The sequence below is a fragment of the Archocentrus centrarchus genome, chromosome 13 (genome assembly GCF_007364275.1).
Source record: "Archocentrus centrarchus isolate MPI-CPG fArcCen1 chromosome 13, fArcCen1, whole genome shotgun sequence".
Classification (NCBI taxonomy): domain Eukaryota; kingdom Metazoa; phylum Chordata; class Actinopteri; order Cichliformes; family Cichlidae; genus Archocentrus; species Archocentrus centrarchus.
In genome coordinates, this window is record NC_044358.1 from 13,052,717 (window position 1) to 13,075,040 (window position 22,324).

Genomic DNA, 22,324 nt, shown 5'->3' on the forward strand with positions numbered 1-22,324 from the left:
CAATTCCATGCTGAAACACCAGTAGGGCTAATGAGCCAAATAAGAATATCCAGCGTGAATAAAGCTTACAGAAGAAGATTTGAACGATCTCGGGAAAAAAGTTTTTTTAACCGATGCAGTCTACATTTTGAGGAGTTTGTTGGTAATGATAAGTAGTGATGGGCAAAGCAAGGCTTTGTGAAACACTGAAGCGTTAGAGGCATTTGTGCCGGAATTGTATTGAAGCTTCGAAACAATCTGAAACCCATCTGCACAGTGACACCCTCTCATCAGACATTTCCCCATCAAGAGCAGGGGGTCCTGTGCAGCCTATTCTTAAGGTTTTCCCCAAGACACAACATGGCAACCGCAAGAGGGCATTCAATGAGTCGTGGTACAGAGACTACACATGGTTGGAGTACTCCATCAGTAGAGACTCTGTATTTTGTTATGCCTGCTGCCATTTTTCCCATGCTCTGTATTCAGAACAGAAACTGGCTTCTCGAACTGGAAGAAAGCTTTGTATAAGGAAGATGGCTTTAAAGACCACTCCAAATCAGAGCACCACCGAAATGCCATGTTTGCATGGAAGCAGCACGAAATGGCCACTCAAACAAAGTCATGCATAATAGATTCTATTAACAGAGATAGAGAAAAGAAAATTATGGAGAACCAGGCATATATTAAAACTATTGCAGAAGTCTTACTTTTAACTGCCACACAGAACATTTCCCAGAGGGGTCACTGTCATGTATCGTCTGTGTGGCAGACAGGAAGGAGGACCCCAAATGCAGGACACGTCAGGCACAGGTAAAAAGTAACTCTTCTTTTATTTTTAGGTGTTTAACAAAAAGGCCAAACTAGCAGAGCTAGTGGAAAAATACAAAGCAAAAATACGAAGGCGGAACAAGACACACAGCGGGAGACGAATACGGGACCACGACGCGACAACAGGCACTGGAAACACAAGACTTAAATACACTGGAGGGCTAATGAGGGAGGTGGAAACAGGTGGTAACACAGGTGACGCTGATAATACTGACTAGACCAGGGGAAGCAAAACTAAACACAAGAGACTGGGACTGGACAACTATCAAAATAAAACAGGAAGTAAGACGATGGAACAGAGACGCAGACCTGACACAGAATACAGAGAGAACACCAGGGACTGGAAATAACAGTTAAACCTCACAACCAAAAGAAATCCAAAAACAGAACAGACAAAATGAAGCAAAACAAAAACACACGGGGTCCTTTGGACCCCGGACCATGACAGTCACAGAGAGTCTGAGCACTCAGATAGCCGAGGCAACTTTTTGGCTATATTAGAAGAGATAGCCAAGCACGATTCATTTCTAGAGAAGCGCATGAAAGCTCATGGAAATGCGAAATACACCAGCAAAACCATTCAAAATGAAATATTGGAATGCCTGGCAGAAATGGTTCAAGAGGAAATAAGGGAAGTAAAACAGAGTGAGGTGTTCAGTGTAATAGCTGATGAAACCAAAGACCTTCAGGAGAAAGAACAAGTGTCACTGGTCATCAGATACTATTACAGAGGGGTCATACGTGACTTCATGAAAGCTGACAGCCTACATGCAGCAGGGCTCGCTGTTTTGATCATAAAATGCCTTCAAAAACATGGGCTAGAACAGGAATCCTCACATCCAGGCCTCGAGAGCCGGTGTCCTGCAGGTTTTAGATGTGTCTCTGCTTCAACACACCTGAGTCAAATCTAGAAGTCATTAGCAGGACTCTGGAAAACTTGACTGCATACTGAGGAGGTCATTCAGTCATTTGAATCAGGTATGTTGGATCAGGGAAACATCTAAAACCTGCAGGACACCGGCTCTCGAGGCCTGGATGTGAGGATCCCTGGGCTAGAATATCGTACCAACCTGATTGGTCAGGGCTACGACGGCGCTGCTGTCATGAGTGGCAAGCACACGGGTGTCTTCACAAGGATTCAGGAAGTTGCCAAATATGCTTTTTATGTGCATTGTAATGTTCATTGTTTGAACTTTGTGATTGTTGATAGTGTGAAGTCAGTCTATGAGGCTGATTGCTTTTTCTCACTTTTTCAAAAACTATGATGTTTTTTGTCTGGATCATATGTGCACACAAAATGACAAAACATTCAGAGAGAAATGTATGATGTCAGCCTTGTGAACGTCCTAAGCTAAGTGACACTAGGTGGGCTTGCAGGTACACAGCCTGTCACAATCTGCTTGATAGACTCGCAGCAGTGTACCGTTTACTGCAAGAAATTGGGCTGGAAAGTCAGGGTGATCGGGCGGTAGATGCTCGTGGCTTACTAACTCAAATTGATCTTAGCTTTTTTGGACTTTTGGTTACTTTCAAGAAGGTTCTGGGTCAGTCCAAGTTTTTGTCGGACATGCTACAGTCTCCCTCACTGGACCTCACAGCAGCGGTCAGTCTTTCCCCCAGGAGTGAGGCCTTTTTTGAGGTTGTGTGGAAAGAGGTGGAGGAAATGGCTGTAAAGTCTGATCTAAGTTTGGAAAAGACTGTGAGGAGGCAGCCTAAGGTGAATAGGCAGCTATGTGATTACATACTTACTACATCAACTGGTGAGCGTAGAGTTGATGGAAACGACAAGGAAAACTTTAAAAGACGTGCTTTCTATCCAGTGCTCGATTCAGTGATGGGTGAACTGCAAAGCCCAAAATCTCTAAGCCCAAAATCCAAGCACTGCACCCTCAAAGCATCACCTTTCTACAAGAAGAGGCTCTTTTTTCCTTTGCCAAGATTTTTGATTCAAATGTTGATGACTTGTCCAACGAGCTGGATCAGATCAAGAGAGTTTTGGAGGGGAAAGAAAGAAGTGGAATGCAGAGGCTTACTACACTTCTAGAATTTGTAGTACTCCTAGAACCATTCAAGGAGGTGTTTCATGAGTTGTTTAGGCTCAGAAAAATAGCTATAGTGGTACCAGTGAGCAGTGCTTCATGTGAGCGCAGCTTTTCAGCCCTAAGATTGATAAAAAAAAATCATCTACGGACAACAATGACAGATGAGAGTTTGAGTCATCTTGGAGTGCTGAGCACCGAGTCCAGACGAGCAAAAGCATTAGACATGAATGAATTTTTGAGACAGTTTAATGCCCAACACAAAAATCGTAGAATAATGCTGTTTTAGAGGAGCAAAGTGTACAGTGCAGCCATGTGGGTGACTTATATGTGTACGTTTGTGAGAGAGAGATGTTTTGAATTAACAGTATTTGTAAAAAAGTAAAAAGGTTTTTAAAAAATTAATAAAATGCTGGATTTTCTCACATGCTGTGTGTTTGAGAGTATTTTGTCTGCGTAAAGTAAAAATGCTTGTAAAATTGATAAGGAGATTTTACTTTGTAAGCTTTTTTTAATTAAGTGTTTGATCATGGTGTGACTGGTGAAATGTATATACCTTACCAAAACAGGGGATTGTCTGCAAGGATGTTGGACAAATACTTGGCCCCTCTATGAATACTGTGGCCTCTTGATGGCCGCTTACTCAGAAAAATCCTAGATCCACCACTGGCAGTGCCACAAACTGTGAGGGGGGATCTATTGCGTTTCGCTGCCCCTCATATTTTGAATCGCATGCCAAACCCATGGATTGTTTCCTGAATCAGTCACGTGGTACGGCTGGCTTGTGAGGCTTCAAACATCACCGACAGAAGCCTCAATACGCACTTCGAAACCTCAACACAGAACGTCACGTCACTACACCGGCCCTCGAGGTCTGGATTTAAGGATCCCTGCTGTAGAGACACTCTGAGTGATTTGGCACAGCAGTTCAGGTGTAAAAAAAAAAAAGTCTCACCTGAGAACTTAAAAGCTTCGTAGAAACGGGAGAAGAGCAGAGGCCACTTGTGGCGAGCAAAGTCCACCACTTCCTCCTTCACCTTCTGAGGGTCGAACCTCTTCTGGGTATAGATGCCCTGAGCAGAGAGCAATGAAGAAAGCGTTATAAAATACACTTGTTTATCAGTTCTTCTCTAATAAGAGCTGCCATAACACTGCAAATATTGGACAAGCTAAACAAGCTTGGATATGAAATTTCAACCTGATCATCACTCTAGAAGAAGAAAAAAAATCCATCAGCTGATTAAAATGCACCTCGAGGGAAACATGTAATCTAACAGCTGCTGAGTGAGTTCACTGAAAACAAGCTTTGAGGCTGCTGGTGGCACTCACAGACAAACAGACAAAGAGCGATGCTGATGGACTTCGCAGCCCTGACAATCACCTTTTTGTGAGCAGCCATGATGAAGTGAGCCCATTTCTCCACCGTCCTGGAGGTGCTGATCTCTCTGTCTGGGATGTAAGAAGGGATGAGGCTCAGCAGGCGCTCCAGGAGGATCTCTGAACCGTAGTCAATGTAATACTGCTGAGACGCCAGCTCCGCAAGGTCATCCTGGAGACAGAAAAGCCAAAACAGTTTGTTTTGTCCCCTCCTGCCTCTGCTGTCCCTCCCCATGCACCAAACTGCCATTATTATGGATTATACTCATTACCAGCTGATCAAGCAGCAGCTTAATGGGTCTGAAAACCAGCACTAAAATTCCTCTAAAGGCCATTTAAGACCAGCTCCAAAAGTCCCCCCAGACTCCCATAGTCTAATGTCCACAGCATTAATGAACATGCTTACAGCCTGCTACAAAAACTGTCTCAGTTTGCCCTCCTTTGCATATTTAATTGCTGAGTATTTATATCATGAGAAGAACGCGTGCACTTCCCAAACAAAGACAAACAGAGTCACCCTGTCACAGCGGTATTCTCCAAACTTGACACCCCTGACGGTTTGCTGGTAGATGAGGTTGGTGGCGACCTGGTCTTCTGTTGGCTCGTGCCACGGTGTAAAGATCTCTTTCCTGAAGAAAAGCCTCCAGGGGGCGTTCCTCTCCTGAGCGCCCTGCTCCTTTGCATACTGCTCACACTGCGACACGGCGTCCATCACATGGTCGCTCCCGCTGCCTAAAGAGGAGACCTGCAGGAGGAGAAACCGGTGACTACATCTTTCTCCCCGGAGAGCAGCGACCGTCACAGGGAATAATTAACAAAGACCAGGCTTTAGCTTTGCTTTCAGGGCTTAAAAACAAAGAAGCATCTTTTTTTAACTCACCAGTAAACATTTAGATTACATAAATATATAGGTATTATAATTCATTGTTATCAGGCTGTCCTAAAAGTTCTGTGGAGGGCCATCAGCTGATCCAAATCACATCAGAGTGAAAAAGAAGATTGTGTGTGTGTGTGTGTCCACCTTGTCAAACAATGCGATGTACAGCGAGAACCCGAAGCGGTCTCGCAGGTTGATCTTGTCGGCGAGGGCGTCGCAGAGCTCCTTTGCTGTGGTGGCCGAGTCAGTCAGCAGCGTTTTGGTCGTGCCGTCCATGAACGTCACGGGCAGCATGATGGGCTTCTTCGACTTGGTGGCCTGAAAATCCACACAGAGTGAGTTACTATCTGCTACATGTAAAGAACAGAGCGGTTTGGCATAATCTGATTCAAATGAGGCCCAAAAAATATTACATTAAAAAAATAAAAGGAAAAAACAAAACATAAGCTGGAAAATGTGCTAGTTTTAAAAATAGTAAAACATTACAGAACTGACTGATTCCATCCTTAACAAACAGCCTGAAGCAGGCTGCAGCCTCCAAGGCTGAAACATTAAACTGGCGCCTTCAAGCCAACAACTGCACTTCCTCTCATGCTGCTCGTTTCCTCCTTCAAACTCTGTTACATACCGACACAGACGACGGCAGCCAATCACAGCCTGCCCTCACGTTCTGTGTACTGTTGGTGCGTTTCTGATGCAATTATCTGACAATGTGGCGTAGTGGTGTACTGTGTGGTACAACAACAAGTTTGTAAGTGTTAACACTAATTAGCAGCATGTGTGCATTGCACCCATACAGTACGTGGATGAACTCTGCAAACCACTCTTACTAGCGTTTGCTAATGACTTAGCACCACCCCAGCTCCAAAGAAAAAAAAAGTCCAGCAAACAGTGGGTGATGTCACGATGGCCATCTTTTCTATACAGTCTGTGGTTTATACCTGCAGCTCCAGCCATGACGGAGGCTGCGTTCTGGTCCCGTTCACAAATGTTCGTCTCAGTCTTTCTTCACAGTACGGAGCGTAACCCGGAGGCCCGCTGCTGATGAAGTTCCTCAGATACTGCAACGAAAGGAAAACAGCAGCTGTGAGGTCAGAGGTCATATATAAATACCAAAAATCCCATCAGCTGTGATTACAGTGCATTTAGTGGTGTGTGTGTGTGTGTGTGTGTGTGTGTGTGTGTGTGTGTGTGTTCTTGATGTACTGACCTTGACAAATTTGTCTGATGGAGCGAAGCAGCCGACACACAGAGAGATGAGGATCCAGCCACGAGCGTGAGAACTCTTAGACGGGTTCTGACTTAGCTGCTTACAGATCTGACAGTAGATCTCATCCCTGACACACACACACACACACACACACACACACACACACACAGTTTGTGTTTACATCACTGTTTTGAGTAGAAGCATTCCTGGATCTGATGCTAACCTGCGGTTAATTAAACTCTACGTCTGCACAAAAACCAGCTTTTTAAGAATTGATGTTCAAATGTTTAAAAGGATCTACTGTGACATTATCACAGCCACGTCACTGTTTTTAAAAGAGCCAATTACTCATTATGAAAACTATTTTCTTTACATCCTTCAGACCTCCTTACCTCAAGGAAACAGGATTATTTATATTATTAGCTTTTTTTATGAGACAAAAAACAAAAAAACAACTACATATCCTTGCACTGGTGCAGCTTAAGGTTGGTTAGTCTCACTATAATAAAACCAATAAATCTCCTACAGGAGATTTATCGGCGTCAGGTGGAAATACCTAAAACATAACTGGAGACCCAGCAGCTGTTTTTAAAACATGTTGAAATAAATTTGATTTCCTCGTCACCCAGCTGAGGTAATCAACCTCAACAAGTTCACATCAGAAGCAACAAAAGAAAACAAAGGAACGACATCATCTCCAGGATCATCTGTGTGATGATCAGAGTTGTAAATACAAGTTTCAGCAGAAGATTTTTACATTTAAAAGTGCAGCAAAGTGGTCTGAAGTCTGAAGCCATTCATCACAGTACAGAAACAGCATTAGTGAAGCTTACAAATGATCTTCTTACAGCCTCTGACAGTGGACTCATCTCTGTTCTTGTCCTGTTGGACCTCAGTGCAGCTTTGATACTGAATGTCTTAAAGATATTAAGGCCTGGATGACCTCTAATTTCCTGCTTCTAAATTCAGATCAAACTGAAGTTCTTGTACTCGGCCCCACAAATCTTAGAAACATGGTGTCTAACCAGATACTTACTCTGGATGGCATTACTTTGGCCTCCAGTAACACTGTGAGAAATCTTGGAGTCATTTTTGACCAGGATATGTCCTTCAATGCACATATTAAACAAATATGTAGGACCGCTTTTTTGCATTTGCGCAATATTTCTAAAATCAGAAACATCTTTTCTCAGAGTGATGCTGAAAAGCTCATTCATGCAGTTATTACTTCTAGGCTGGATTATTGTAATTCGTTATTATCAGGCTGTCCTAAAAGCTCCCTGAAAAGCCTTCAGCTGATCCAAAATGCTGCAGCTAGAGTACTGACAGGGACTAGAAAGAGAGAGCAGATTTCTCCCATATTGGCTTCTCTTCATTGGCTCCCTGTTAAATCTAGAATAGAATTTAAAATTCTTCTCCTCACCTACAAGGTCTTGAATAATCAGGCCCCATCTTATCTCAAAGACCTCATAGTAACATATCACCCCAACAGAGCACTTCTCTCTCAGACTGCTGGCTTACTTGTGGTTCCTAGGATACGTAAGAGTAGAATGGGAGGCAGAGCCTTCAGCTTTCAGGCGCCTCTTCTGTGGAACCAGCTTCCAGCTTGGATTCAGGAGACAGACACCCTCTCTATTTTTAAGATTAGGCTTAAAACTTTCCTTTATGATAAAGCTTATAGTTAGGGCTGGATCAGGTGACCCTGAACCATCCCTTAGTTATGCTGCTATAGGCCTAGGCTGCTGGGGGGTTCCCATGATGCAATGTTTCTTTTCATTCACCTTATTTACTCTGTTTATACTCCACTCTGCATTTAATCATTAGTTATTATTAATCTCTGTCTCTCCCCCCTCAGCAGATGACCCCCCCTCCCTGAGCCTGGTTCTGATGGAGGTTTCTTCCTGTTAAAGGGAGTTTTTCCTTTCCACTGTCACCAAGTGCTGCTCATAGGGGGTCGTTTTGACTGTTGGGTTTTCTCTGTATTATTGTAGGGTCTTTACCCACAATACAAAGCACCTTGAGGCGACTGTTTGTTGTGATTTGTCGCTATATAAATAAAATTCAGTTTTATTTATGTCACTTGTATAAAATACAACAAATTTTAATTCTTTATATCAAAGCACAACAACACACTCATGATCACGTTTGGGAAACCTGATAATGAGTGTTTGTTTACCTCAGTCCTGGCCTCAGGATCCCGTTGCCGATGATAAAGTGAAGTTTTTCCAGGTTGGATGTGGGACGGTCCTCCAGCATGCTGTTGCCATGAAGACCGTACTCACCATCATTCAGGCGCTTGGTGACCTGAGAAGCATCAGATTATGTGATGAGTTCTGAGCAGGATCACTCAAAGTTAAAGATGGATCCGCCCAACTTAGAACTGATCCAGAGCTGGACTGAAACATCTCTACCTTCACCACTGCAACACTTCACTTCATATCTTCAGAAATGTGTATCAGTGTGAGATCAGAACAGATAAAGACATTGACTTGATGTTCTCAACATAATCTGATCCAAATCCAGACGTCCTCCTGCATCCAGAGGCTTAACTGCTGGATAATGTGGAGGGAATTTCCAGGCTGAGCGGTGGTGTCATTATAACACTGCTCTCGCTCACCTCTTCAGTGATCTTGGATTTCTTCTTCAGGGTGAGGGACACCAGTTTGTGTCGGACACTGTTTTTCTTGTGGCTGTCAGAGTGAGGTGTCTGGAGGGAAGATGGGGAAAACAGCTCAGAGACTCTTTATAATCCTGTTATTCTGTATCTTTGGAAAATATCCTGACTCACAAATGTTAAAAATGACATAAACTGAATTATACTCGCCATCCATTTCTTCTCTTAATATTTATTTTTAAGCTTGGTTATATTGTTACAAATAGTTTTTTCTTCCTGTTTAACTATTTAAGATGAAGATGCTAAATATCCATTCGCCCGTTTCCTAACCCCCGTTTAGGGTCCCGGGGTCGACCATCACAGAGACACAACCTCACAGAACATGTTTGAGTGTGTGAGGAAACTTTTTAACCCCTTAACTGGCAAGGGCCCGGTGACGGGCCGTTTGTAGTCCCTTTTATATGGCAGGCTAGACCCTCCCATTTTTATTGACACGTCATTCGGCCAATCATGTAACTGGCTGCACCAAATCACCTGACAAAGCTACGTGACGCCCTCTGAGTATTATTGGCTCTGGGAAACCCATTTCTTAACATGATTGGCCGAATGAGGTGTCAGTCAAAATGGGCGGGTCTAGCCTGCCATATAAATGCACTTCATTCGGCCCGCGGACCAGACGCAGCCGATTAATAGGCTATGAAATGGGTTGTTCAGAGCCAATAATAACCAGAGGGTGTTATGTAGTTGTTTCAGGTGATTTTATTTGCTGCCAGTTAAGGGGTTAAAGGAGGAGTCATAGACAGAAACGTCACTTTTAGCGTCACATTACAGAAATATTGCCCCGCCCATCACTCGTCATCCTCCTCACCTCCCCCTCCCCTTGCAGCGCCTGCAACTCCCTCTTGTATGTCTTTTTTCCCAGCGTCTCGTAGATTTTGGTCATGACGGGGATCTTCTCGCTTCCGTCGCTGATGGCCGTGTGGTACTTTGGCTCCGGCAGATCTCCCATGAACCTCAGCACTGTGATCCACACTGCCAGAGCCGCCTGAGCACACATACAAGCACAAAGTCCTGATGCTGTCTCAGAGAGTGTGACAGCAGTCAGATCCTCCCTGCACTCATGTCTCAGTTTAATGGCAGTAAAATCCATTTTTACATGTAGCAGTAAAAAGTGTGGCGCCGTTTGTTGAGTTAAACTTTGTTGTCACATTAAATTGAGGCAGATGTGAGAACTTTTAAGTCTACATTATTATTGACAGATAAATTGTGTTTCGTCAGACCATAAAAGACCTGAGCAAGAACAAAGCTCATGAGAGCCTCATTTGGTGTTTTACCTGTTTTATAAATAGATTTTCCCTTTCGTGGTGTCAGAGGTCAAACCTACCAGCTGGTCCCCCTCATCATCATGGAAGAGCAGCGGCTGTTTGAGAGGCCGTCGGACGTAGGTATGCGTGGTGGTGCCCTGGAAGTAGGTGGCAGCAAACTTGGCAAATTTGTACTCTGATAAATCCTCCTCATCATCATCCTCGGGCAGAGGAAGAGCCTCATCCAGATCCTCCTCCTCCAGCTCGTGATGGGTCTGCTCGAGATCCTGCAGAGAACATAAGACTTCATGAAGTTTGCAAACACTTTCCAAGTAATGATGCAGCGTCCCAGCCCTGCTACTGAAATAAAGTCTGTTATATTCTCATGCATCCAAAGCTGCATTTGCACAGGACCACGTGGTTAAAAACTGCTGAACTGTGTGTGATTTTAATCCCCTGAAAATCTCCCACATCTGTAATTCATAAACATATTCCAGCAAACAAAGGTCCTGTATTAATGTTCACATACAGAGGCTGCAAATATAAAAAACTGGCTGCAAACTGGTTCCTGCACAGCACAGAGACCTGTTAATAGAAAGAAAAGTTCACATTTATGAAAACATTGAATTGGTGAGATGGATTTATGGATGGCAGCAAATATAAGAGGATCAGCAGTTATTATGTAGCTGCATATGTGAGTTAAAAACATGCCACACGATGCAACAGAAAATGGTTCACTGTAACTTTATTAATAAGAGGTCGGCTCACCTCAAAGCCAGCGGGGGCTTGGCCCTCCTGACCCGGGAAAGAACTGGTAGATCCCAGGAAGCCGAACATCTTGTCCACCATGTCAGAGTCATTGACGGGTTCCATGCGGGCCTTCTCCATCTGCTCAACCATCTCCTTCTTTCTCCGAGCCTCCTCCTTCTCCTTCTTCTCCCGCTCAGCATCCTCTTTGGCCAGCTGAGCCAGACGCTCCTGGAAAAAGAAATCAGTTCTCAAAAGTGCAGAAACATCCGGGTTCCTTCAGTTTTTCCATCCAAGCCGAGATTGTTTCGAACTGAAAGAACACGCTGCAGTCCAAGAGTCCAAGAATAAAAGCATGGAAATATTTTACCTGTTGCTTTATTTCAGTTTAAAAGTGCTGAAGCAGTGAGCGGTGACCAAACACAGGCCGGCCTGAGTATGAAGCTGATCGGCAGCTCGATTCCCCCCACAGCTGATCATTATTATAGAAGCATGAATGTTCTGACATTATGTTGCACATTGTGTGAGAGCAAACAGGCAGACAGCCAGGCCACATTTAGTCTAACATTAAGTTTCAGTTTCAGTCAAACTTTGGGTGAATTCATTTAAACCTCAGGATGAATCACTGTCCTACCTGTCCACCGTATTTCCAGGTAACGTCTAATGAGGAAAAAAAACAGTTTCACAGCAGGAGCCGCGAGCATGATTAAACTAAACTTGCTGTCCAGTTATATGAAACCTTTGTGCACACTGTCACACTGAAGGGGAAAGATTTAACATGGAAAAGGGTTGAAATATGTTACATTTGTTCACCTGGTGTTTGCGCTCAGCCTCGGCCTTCGCTCTCTTTGCAGACATCTGGTTCCTGAGCTTGGCTTCTTCAGCCAGACGCATCTTCTCAGCCTCCAGCCTCCTCCGGTACTGAAAGGAGAGATGAAGGAGTCCAGCAGCCGGTGACCGACACATCCTCAGCACAGCAGCAAAGGACACTTTAACTGGAAAATGCCTCATTTTATAGTCTCTGAAGCTTGAAAAAGGCGACTGGACTTCTTTTTGTTTCTTGAAGATGTTTCACCTCTCATCTGAAAGGCTTCTTCAGTTCTCAAACCAAAGGTGGAGAGACCCAGGTATTTAAACCCCAGTGGGGTTTAAAACAGAAACAGCAATAAGAAATAACAAACTATCCCAACCTGAAGCAGAACAAATCAGGATGAAAGTTTCAGCCACCCTCTCCAGTGCAAGACTTCCTGCATCCAACCTCACCATTCAGGAGAAGGTCATCAAAGCCCTGAGTAAGGATCAAAACATCACCATACTACCAGCTGACAAGGGGAGGTGTATCATTGTTCTGAATTCAGCTGATTACCACTCCAAAATGACTACAGTCCTCAGTGACAATACTTATGAGGTCTTGAGACGTGATCCCACAAACACCTACAAGAAAAAAGTCATTTGCTGCCTGCAACAATTCAAAAAGGAAAAAGCCACTGACCCCCCCACTTACTACCGCCTGTACCCTGGAGAAACTACTCCATGCATTTATGGACTCCCGAAGATCCACAAAGGAGTCCCACACCCATCATCAGCAGCATAAACTCGGTCACCTACAACATTTCCAAACACCTCGCCACCATCTTATCTCCGCTTGTTGGCAACACACCACATCGAAAACTCCACAGATTTTATGAACAAGGTCCATAATCTTGTACTGAATCCAGATGAAACCATGGTGTCCTCTGATGTGGTTTCACTTTTCACTTGCATACCCACAACGGAGGCAGTGGAGACCTTCCTGTAGAAGACGACTACAGGAAGACGACTCCTTATAGAACAGCTTTACCCCAGATCAGATTTGTGCACCTCTGCCTTACCACAACATATTTCAAATACAATGATGGATTCTACAGACAGAAGCATGGATGTGCCATGGGCTCCCCAGTGTCTCCCACTGTAGCCAACCTTTACATGGAGGAAGTGGAAAGTAAAGCTCTTGGCTCTTTCAAAGGGAAGGCACCTAGCCACTGGTACAGATATGTAGATGACAGCTGGGTCAAAATCAAAACCCAAGAAGTAGAAGCCTTCACTGACCACATCAACTCAGTGGATAAATACATACATTTTACTGGGGAGGACACCAGAGATAACAAGTTACCTTTCCTGGACTGTGCGGTGCTTATCGAGGAAGATGGAAGCCTCAACACTGAAGTTTACTGGAAGCCCCCACACACAGACCAGTATCTCCTCTTTGACTCCCACCACCCTCTGGAACACAAACTTGGGGTGATCAGGACCCTACAACACCGGGCAGAAAGTGTTCCCTCTGAGGCAGAAGGGAAACAAAAGGAACACACACATATTAAGAAAACCCTCAAAACATGTGGTTACCCCAACTGGGCTTTCATCAAATCAGCCAAGATGCACAGGAATGAAGGCCAAACACAAACTAGGGAGAATATGAATGACAAGAGGAACAACATTGTCATGCCTTATGTGGCAGGCTTGTCAGAGAAACTCAGACATGACATCCCAGTATTTTTCAAACCAAGTCACACCCTAAGGCAAAAACTGGTCCATCCCAAGGACAAACCCCCCAAACACAAGATCAGCGATGTAGTGTATGCTGTTCAGTGCAGTGAAGAGTGCTCGGACCTCTACATTGGAGAAACCAAACAGCCTCTTCACAAACACACAACATAGAAGAGCCACCTCGACAGGACAAGACTCAGCTGTACATCTGCACCTAAATGTCAAAGGTCACTCTTTGAGGACGCCAATGTCCACATTTTGGACAGGGAAAACAGATGATTTGAAAAAGGAGTAAAAGAAGCATCTATGTCCACTGTGAACAACCATCATTGAACAGAGGAGGTGGATTACATCACCAACTTTCCCCCACCTACAGTGCTGCCCTGAGCTCCCTCCCCAGGTGCCTCAACTCCCATTCACACCTTTGTTCAGGTGACCTCAGTAGATCACTTGATACAATGGAGCAAAGTCCCAAATTGGTTTCACCTGAAACCACTGATTGTAATGACCCACGCTTCCTTTCACACCTGGGCACATGTGATTACGCACATGATCAATAGAGGGTCATAACCACCTCCAGGGGACTACGCCCACTGGGTTTAAATACCTGAGTCTCTGCACCTTTGGTTTGAGAACTGAAGAAGCCTTTGGGATGAGAGGAGGAACGTCTTCAAGAAACAAAAAGAAGTCCAGTCGCCTTTTTTTCAGGCTCCAGAGATACTATGACCTGGATGACTGAGAACCTACACAAATATATCGCCTCATTTTATACATTATATGTAATAAAGTAACGAATTAGGTGGTTACAGATGATCACAATCCTGCTCCACAAAACAGGGCCTAGAGTATGTGTAAAAGTAAAGGTGTATAAATGTGAAAGTATAGTGAAAGTATTAGTTATGCAGCAGATTGATTAACTTTTCTTTATACACTGTTTTATATGACCTATGATGAAATGGTCTTGCTGGTGTGTAAATATATCAGAAGTATGTTAATGTTAGAACTCAATGATAAGTTCACTTATACAACTTTACATCCTCTTAGACACTTCGATCTATCAGCATGCATTGATTTGATGAACTGATGACATAAATTCATGTGAGTAAACCCAGCGTCCCCCTCTGACAGGTAGTGGGGCAGGTATGCTGTGTGTGTGTGTGTGTGTGTGTGGGGGGGGGGGGGGGGGGGGTATTCTGTGTGTGCACCTCTCCCTTCAGCCTCTTGTACAGTCGCCGAGCGATCATTCCTCTCGTGTAGGCCTGGATGGTGATGACGGCCCACAGCCGGTGCCTGAATGCCCGACGCACCAGGAAGCCCCGACAGCGACCCTGGAAGGCCGTGATTCGCTGACGGGCCACGTGATACGATGTGCACAACTTCCTTGACCGAACGAGAGCTTGGAGGCGAGAGAAGCCAGCTCGCATCTGAGAAGGTACAGAAATAGGACGACGGGACGAGAAAAGAAAGACTTCAGCAAAGCGCCTCATTTGACAGGTTTCTCTAACTGAATGATGTAGAGTGAAACATGTAGAGGATGCTCACAGCGCCATAGTTCTTCCTACAGTGATATCCTCTCCACAGCTTCTGGATCAACATCGCCGACTTCTTCATCTTTAGAAAGTTCGATCTGAAATGGAAAATACTGTCAGTACTTTCAGGTGGAGACCACCCCTGCTGCTGGCTGCAGTCTAAGATGCTGGATAAGAATCACACTTTGGTGGAGCTGCAGTATTCCCTCCACAAATAAATCTCAATCTGTGGGAAACCCTGAAGACCCACCTGTCCTTGAACCCTCGAACCACCTTCTGGATGAGGATGACCTTGTCTGTGATGGCTTTGTCTCTCTCGATCTCCAGCAACATGTCGTGGTGGTCCTGGACAGTTGGAGGAAAAAGATGCACAAACAAACACAAAATGCACTTCAGGTTCTCGGCTCTGACTCAGCAGATCTGTGAGGGTGTAATCTGGTACAGTGGGGACAGTCCGAGTACTGAAACTGTTGCTTCTCACACATAAACAACAGAACACAAAAATCAAATCAGTCTGAGTGTGAAATAATTTAATAAGAGTAAATGCTGTACTCCTGAAATCAGAGGAAGGAGATTTAGTCCTGCTGCTTTCAGAGGAGGAGGAGGAGGAGGAGGAGGAGGAGCGTTCCACTCACTGTTACTGTAAGAATGATGAAGACCACAGTACAGGGATCAGTGCAGTCTGCTTCCTGCTTTAAAGTGGTTTTCATTCACACATTAAAACTCTGTGCTCAGCTCAAACTGTTTAAACTGTTACAGCTGTGTGTAAATATTAGGGGGTCTGGGTGTGGATCGAGCTAATATTCAAGGTTAGAGGTCAAGGTCTGACATGAAAACATTGTATAATGTGATTTGTTGGACATCATCAGGACACCAAACATAAGAAACTTGTTCTTTGCTCTCCCTCCTCTCTGTAACATCCACACAGGCGCTCCAACTGACCCACCTGAACCAGGGAGAAAAGGTGACTCGTACCAGAGATGGAGGCTCGGATGACTCAGCAAGACTTTCATAAAGCGTCCTAAGTTTCCAGCTAACGCAGCAAAATAAAAATATCAAATATGTGCAGACAGGACACAGAGACCAGCGAGCTTTAATCTGACAGTTTTCAACATAAAACTGAATGTAAACACCTCAAACTTCTGTCCATCCGCCCGCAGCCCTGTCCGACCACGTCCTGTCGGGGAAGTGTGGGCGCTGCTCTGCTTTCACCCGCTGAACTTTCTCCTTCCTGCTGTGCTTCCTTTCTGGCCAGCAGGAAGGCCTGAGAGAGGAGCCTCAGCTGCACCACAGTCAACAGTCCTCAGTGCTCCAAGCTCCTCACTTTAAAACACTTTAATGGTGTCACATTATATTCACTGCAAGGGGCTGAAGATTCACCCCCCGTTCGCCAAAATGAGTTTTCAGTCTCTGGAACAATCAGTGATGGTGAAGGAGGACGTGAGGAAATCAAAACATGACACACCTGAGCAGCATTTGGCTCTAACATCAGCTGAACAGCTGTGTGAGGAGAGGTGAACATAATCACGGTGCTGCGATCTCTGAGAGAATCAAACAAAAGACAGGCTGTGCTGTCCACAGCAGACCAGCCGTGACCTCTGACCCGGTCTGCAAAGATAAACAAATACACACCTGGAAACCAAAACACAAAATGTTCCCCTCAGCAGGCGTGAGCTGGAAACAAACAGCGCTGGGATGAAGCGGCTCACACAAAGAGGAGAATCTGAGCTCTGGGTCTGCACATCCTGTCGGAAAGCTAAGAGAAGCACAGCGGCTGCAGTGACGTGCTGCGGCACTGCCGCGTGTTTGCACCCAGTCATGTGATAACTTCACCTCACAGTGGGTGTGACGGGACTGAGATGAGAATCCTCCAAACTGAGGCTCTGGTTTGCTTCGAGCACGGGCCCGGGGATCAGTTCACATATGTTGGGGTTAAAGGGACAGTGAATGAGTGAGGAGAGCAGAGTGTATCTATGTTCCCACCATCCCCCTGGGAGGGGGACGGACTGACAAAATAAGAGTGTAAGCAGAGGAAATGAGCTTCCTCAAACACCCCTTGAGAGGGCTTCACTGTCAGAGAAAGCTCTGTACAGACACATGCCTGCATGCAGGAGTACCTTGAGGAAGATCTTGGTCTTTCCCATCTGCCAGTCATCGTCTCTGCCGAGCACGGCCTCAGCGATCCTCTGACAGGTTCCCCTCAGGTCCTCCTGATGGAACGAGACGATCCCACAGTGAGAGGGACGGAGGTCAGCATGGTACATCACTTTCTCATTAACATTTAAGCACGAGTCCACCCAGTACCATGTTCATATCCCTGGACTGTAAGAATATAATAATGCTCACTGATCTGATACTGGGCCTCAGTGCAGCAGTTCATCCTGTCTGAAACAAGCTGGTTTAAGCCTTCAAGCCAGCCTTCTTCTGACTGGCTGCCCCTCACAAACAAAGGTTTGGAATGAAAAGTGACTGAACAGAGTTTTTTCACACAAACTGGTGATTAAAAAAAGCCCAGAATGCGGCCAGTCCACAGACCCGTCAACACACCTGCAATTACCTGTTTGTACGCCGGTTTGACTCCCGGCATGAGCACCCGGTACCGGTCAACAAACTCCACAAAGGTGTAGCGGATGGGATATCCGGCTCGGCGGATTCGGATGGTCTCCATCATTCCCGAGTACCTCAGCTGGCGGACACACAGCTCCCTGTCAAACAGCTGCGCGCACGCACACACACACACACACACACACACACTGTGTCATGTGCTGATGAAGGTCAAAGGTCATAGTTTTAGACTTGGTCCTTAGAGCTGGTTCACACAGGTGAACTGGGATCACCATGAAACTGATTGCTGATCATTTACTTATTATGGTTAAACATGATGTTTACAGTAAATATGATTTCTGCATGTTTTAAAACAAACTTTGCAGAGAAGCAGATTCAAACGTCTGACAGACTCAGACTTTTTCACAGAGGGTTTGAGTCTTTATCACTCTAAATTGATCAATATTTGACACACTTTGAATAAATTGTTGATCTGTGATTTCTGCTTCAGAGTGTGAGGAAAACAACCTTAAAAACTCCGCGCTGTAATTTTAATCATCAGATTTACAGGTGTACTGTAGATCTGATGAAGCAGCGTTTAAATTGATGTTTGGATGTTTTCACTGTTTTCTCCCCACATGAATCAGGAAATACTGAAAAAGTCATTTTTGGTGTTTCTGGGAATAAACTGCTCTTTAAATCAGACTCATGATTACAGACAGAAATAAACGTTCCCGTCTGATTTTAACGACCTGAGGTGAACATGTCTCTGTCCTGTTTCTGTACTTTTATGGTTAAACATAAATTATTTAATACATTTTTTAAGTTCACACTGATTTGCAGACTTGGATAAATTCAGATTCATCATCCTTGTTTCATTTTGATTTAATGATTTTATTTTTATTTATTTGCATTTGAACTGGAAACTTTGCATCTAAATGCACAAATGAGGTATTCTCTCAATAAATATGCAGTGATTTTAACACAGAAAAGCCAAACATTCTTATATGAATGCATCATAGTGCTGACTCGAGCAGAATTATTTTAAATTCAGCAGCAGAAGAAAAAAACCCGAATAAACTGAAACTGTATTAAAACAACGTTAAACGTAATCTTGTCACTCTGCAAGCTTCGACTAAATGATCTGACAGCATTAGAATTACAGATGTCAGTGTCCCCGCTTAAAAAGAAACGTTTGTGCCGCAGCACAGCAGAGATCCCTTCAGCTCCAGCACAGCCTGAATATCGCTCACCTCCTCTGTGGGGTCAAACGTCAGGCACAGAATCAGGCAGACATGGAGGAAAAATGAGCAGAATCTCCACTGAGCATTAACTTCCTGTTTTAAAGACATTTTTACGCTTCTCAAAATTCATTTTAACAAATAAAGGAGCTGTGTCAGTGCTGGACTCACCATGGGCTTCTTGTATTCATTGGGTTTGATGCAGCGGACGAAGAACGGCTGACAGACGCTCAGAGTTCTCATCAGCAGCTCCAGAGATCTCTTAAACTGACTGCTCAGGGTGGGCGAGCGCTTCCTGGTCTCTGCCCCCTACACACACACACACACACACACACACACACACACACACACACACACACAGTGAAACAGCAACAACAGTGTCAGTCAGAAACAATGAGGAGACTCCTCCTGCTCTTCCTGAGCTCCACACTGACCTGTTTCCTCTCAGCTTCACTCACATGTCAATCTGACCTGTGTCACAAGGAGGGAGCTGCAAGCAATTAACTCATCAAGCAATTAACTCATCAACCAGTTAATCAACTAATGAATTAACGGATGAATCAAGAGAAAATTCACCAGCTTTTTTTTTTAAAGTTTGTGGTTCAGCTTTTCTAATGTTTTTCTTTCCTCCATCACAATAATAAACTGAATATATTTGGACTCCAAGGCTGGTGGAAAAGATCAATTAGCATAAATCATTTGGTCGTTTTTCTCCACAGCTGACTGAAACTTAATAAATCAAATATTTATCTGAAGAGAATTAAGCACAAATAATACATGCTGGGTTTGTTGCAGTGCTTTTTAAAACTATTGGTACATTTATTTAATACAAAAATTAGAATTTATATTCAAACAAAAAAAATAAAATAGCTTCACTCACAGAAATCTCTTTATTACCAGCATGTGGGTTATTTATGTATTTAAACACATAAATTATTCATTTTCCTCCTTCGTTACGAATAAAAAACATGATTTAAAATAAATAAAAACACATTTTGTTGGGACAATATTGAGCAACATTATATTATTTCAAATATGATGACATCACTGCCCATCAGTCATTACAGGAGTCCTATTTAACATATTTACCTGACAGAGTGAGTGATGTTAGGATTTATAGACTTACATTAGTCAGTTATTATAATACAAAGAGTGAACTTTGCTGAGCTGTGAACACAACAACTTTATAATATTTCTCCATCATGTGTTGAAGTTGATATCTGAGCTGTTACTATTACAAACCCCCCGACTATAAGTAAATACATATTTATTGAGGTGGAGCTCCTGTAGCATCAGGAGGCTTCCTGCCCTATTTCCTCTGAACCATTAAAAATAAAAACCAAGAGTACAGTAAAAGTACAGTAATCTCTCTCTACTTCACGAACTCGCTGTTTTGCAGGTTTTCAATCAATATTAGTGTAAAATATTTATCGCAGTATTTTCGCTGTTTCGCGGGTTTTTGCGGTACTCGTTCTTCACATGTGTAGTACGTGTTGTACAGTAATGTATACATGTGGTGTATAAGTGTGTGGGGAGGGTTTACTACTAAAATAATGTATAAGTATTAAAATAAATATAGCGTCCCTACTTCGTGGATTTTCACTTATCGCGGGAAAGTGAGGGATTACTGTAAATATTTTTAACTGTTTTCTCCTTTTAGAAAGGAAATGTAGTCCTATAAAGTCTGCCTTAAACTTTATAATGTTAGCCAGCAACATGTGATGTCACTAATGAATATCAGCGACAGCAGGGCCAAAGACTTAAATACATGTACGTTAAAACCCTTTTCAAAGGCAGAGAATAAAAACAGTGGAATAAAGTATCTTTGGATGATACTGATGAATAAAAGTACTGCAGTATGAAGTATCAGAGTACATGGAGTGGTATTCATTACCATCAGACCTGATGTCTGATCCTGCTGTGATGGAGAGATGGAGGTATGGAGGTTCAGACCATGTTTGAAGTCAGAGATGAAAGAATGAGAGGAAAGTAGGAGGAAATGAAGAGGAGGAGAGGATGAAGAGGAGGTGCTGATCATTTTTACCTTGGAGGCAGCTGTGGCTGAACTAACAGCAGCGTAACCACACAGAAACTGGCAAGAAGCAGCACACAGACATGCAGGTGGAAACACACACACAGACACACACAGAGACACACGGGGAGGGAGGACAGAGAAGACAGGCGTGTTATCTCTGGGCTGGATTTAAAGAGAAACATGCAGAGAAGAAACTGCAGCTTCAGAGGTGAAACTACATCAGTGTCACAGCTTCATGTGTCATTCAGTCCAAAGCTTCCATGATGGGTACCCACACGTTTTACTGCTGCAGCCCACAGAGGGTCCCTGTTATCATCAGGGGGGCTAGGTCTGTGGTTCTCCCACAGCTCTGAATAATGTTCACATGCTGCTGTGGACTGTGGACACCTTAAATAGGTCATTAAACTGTTACAGTAACAGACACAAAGAAACACAACCTGCTGTGATGCTTCCCCCTCCCACAGTCCACCGATCACATCTTTACTGGGTTCTAAGTTCCAGTGTTGGACATGTGATCACACAGACCTGGCAACCCTGACTGCCCTCTGCTTAATATCCTGACGAGTGTGTGTGTGCGTGTGTGTGTGTTACCATAGCAACATCAGCCTGGAAGATTTGTTTGATGAACTTGTTTTTGGAGGAGTGAACCAGCTGAATGATGTCACCATACAGAGTATCCCTGTTCTTCTCCAGGAAACCTGCAGGACACACACACACACACGCACGCACACACACACACACACACGCACGCACTGAGTGAACAGATGAGTGATGGAAAGTAACTGAGTACTTCCTCGTGTTGAGCCTGAGCAGTTTGGAGGCGTGTTACTCAAGGTTTTAAATATTATTCTTATTACTCCTCTACTTTAATGTGTCATTTGTAACTAAAGTTTTTGTAGGATTAATGTTTTAAAATGGTGACTGAGTAGAAAAAATGTGCTCACACTGATCACTTATGCGTGCACCAACCTCATGAGGCCAAACTACGGTCACAGGATTCAAACATTTTAGACTCAAAGTATTTTTGGTCGTTTTATGTTAGCAGAGACTTGGAAACCATTATGACTGTTTTTGTAAAATGTACCAAATATACAAAGAAAGGGAAATTTCAGGTAACTGCATCTTTTCATGCTGTGGTGTGTGTGGAGGGACTCTGACCTCTCGTCTCATAGTAAACCACCCCAGCAAAGTGCTGGATCCCAAACTGAGTCTCATAGCTGTTCTTCGGAGGGATGTAGTTTGTGTTCAGCTTATGCTGAAAGTTCAGCTTGTTCAGCATGGTGGTGTCTGTGCCCTGCAGGAGACACACACACACACACACACACACACACACACACACACACACACACACACACACACACACACACACACACACACACACACACACACACACACACACACACACACACACACACACAGAGGAAGAATTCAAGGTTTTCATGATCAAAAATGAGGTGCAAACACTGGCTTTGGT

At 44.0% G+C, this 22,324-nt stretch overlaps 1 protein-coding gene across 1 annotated transcript in view; it reads right to left on the minus strand.

The window, feature by feature from the left end:
• myo7aa (myosin VIIAa) overlaps positions 1 to 22,324 on the minus strand; it is a 71,814-nt gene that overhangs the window by 18,905 nt on the left and 30,585 nt on the right. The window contains exons 14-33 of the mRNA XM_030744374.1: positions 22,009 to 22,144; positions 21,442 to 21,548; positions 18,987 to 19,124; positions 17,588 to 17,746; positions 17,148 to 17,240; positions 15,281 to 15,375; positions 15,044 to 15,128; positions 14,707 to 14,925; positions 11,789 to 11,896; positions 10,997 to 11,206; positions 10,309 to 10,515; positions 9,793 to 9,969; positions 8,928 to 9,017; positions 8,487 to 8,614; positions 6,311 to 6,437; positions 6,042 to 6,161; positions 5,245 to 5,418; positions 4,741 to 4,968; positions 4,228 to 4,395; positions 3,802 to 3,919 (exon numbers count right to left, since the gene is read on the minus strand). Of these exons, the coding sequence (XP_030600234.1) occupies positions 3,802 to 3,919; positions 4,228 to 4,395; positions 4,741 to 4,968; positions 5,245 to 5,418; positions 6,042 to 6,161; positions 6,311 to 6,437; positions 8,487 to 8,614; positions 8,928 to 9,017; positions 9,793 to 9,969; positions 10,309 to 10,515; positions 10,997 to 11,206; positions 11,789 to 11,896; positions 14,707 to 14,925; positions 15,044 to 15,128; positions 15,281 to 15,375; positions 17,148 to 17,240; positions 17,588 to 17,746; positions 18,987 to 19,124; positions 21,442 to 21,548; positions 22,009 to 22,144 (2,887 nt within the window). The remainder of the gene's footprint in view (positions 1 to 3,801; positions 3,920 to 4,227; positions 4,396 to 4,740; positions 4,969 to 5,244; positions 5,419 to 6,041; positions 6,162 to 6,310; positions 6,438 to 8,486; positions 8,615 to 8,927; positions 9,018 to 9,792; positions 9,970 to 10,308; positions 10,516 to 10,996; positions 11,207 to 11,788; positions 11,897 to 14,706; positions 14,926 to 15,043; positions 15,129 to 15,280; positions 15,376 to 17,147; positions 17,241 to 17,587; positions 17,747 to 18,986; positions 19,125 to 21,441; positions 21,549 to 22,008; positions 22,145 to 22,324) is intronic.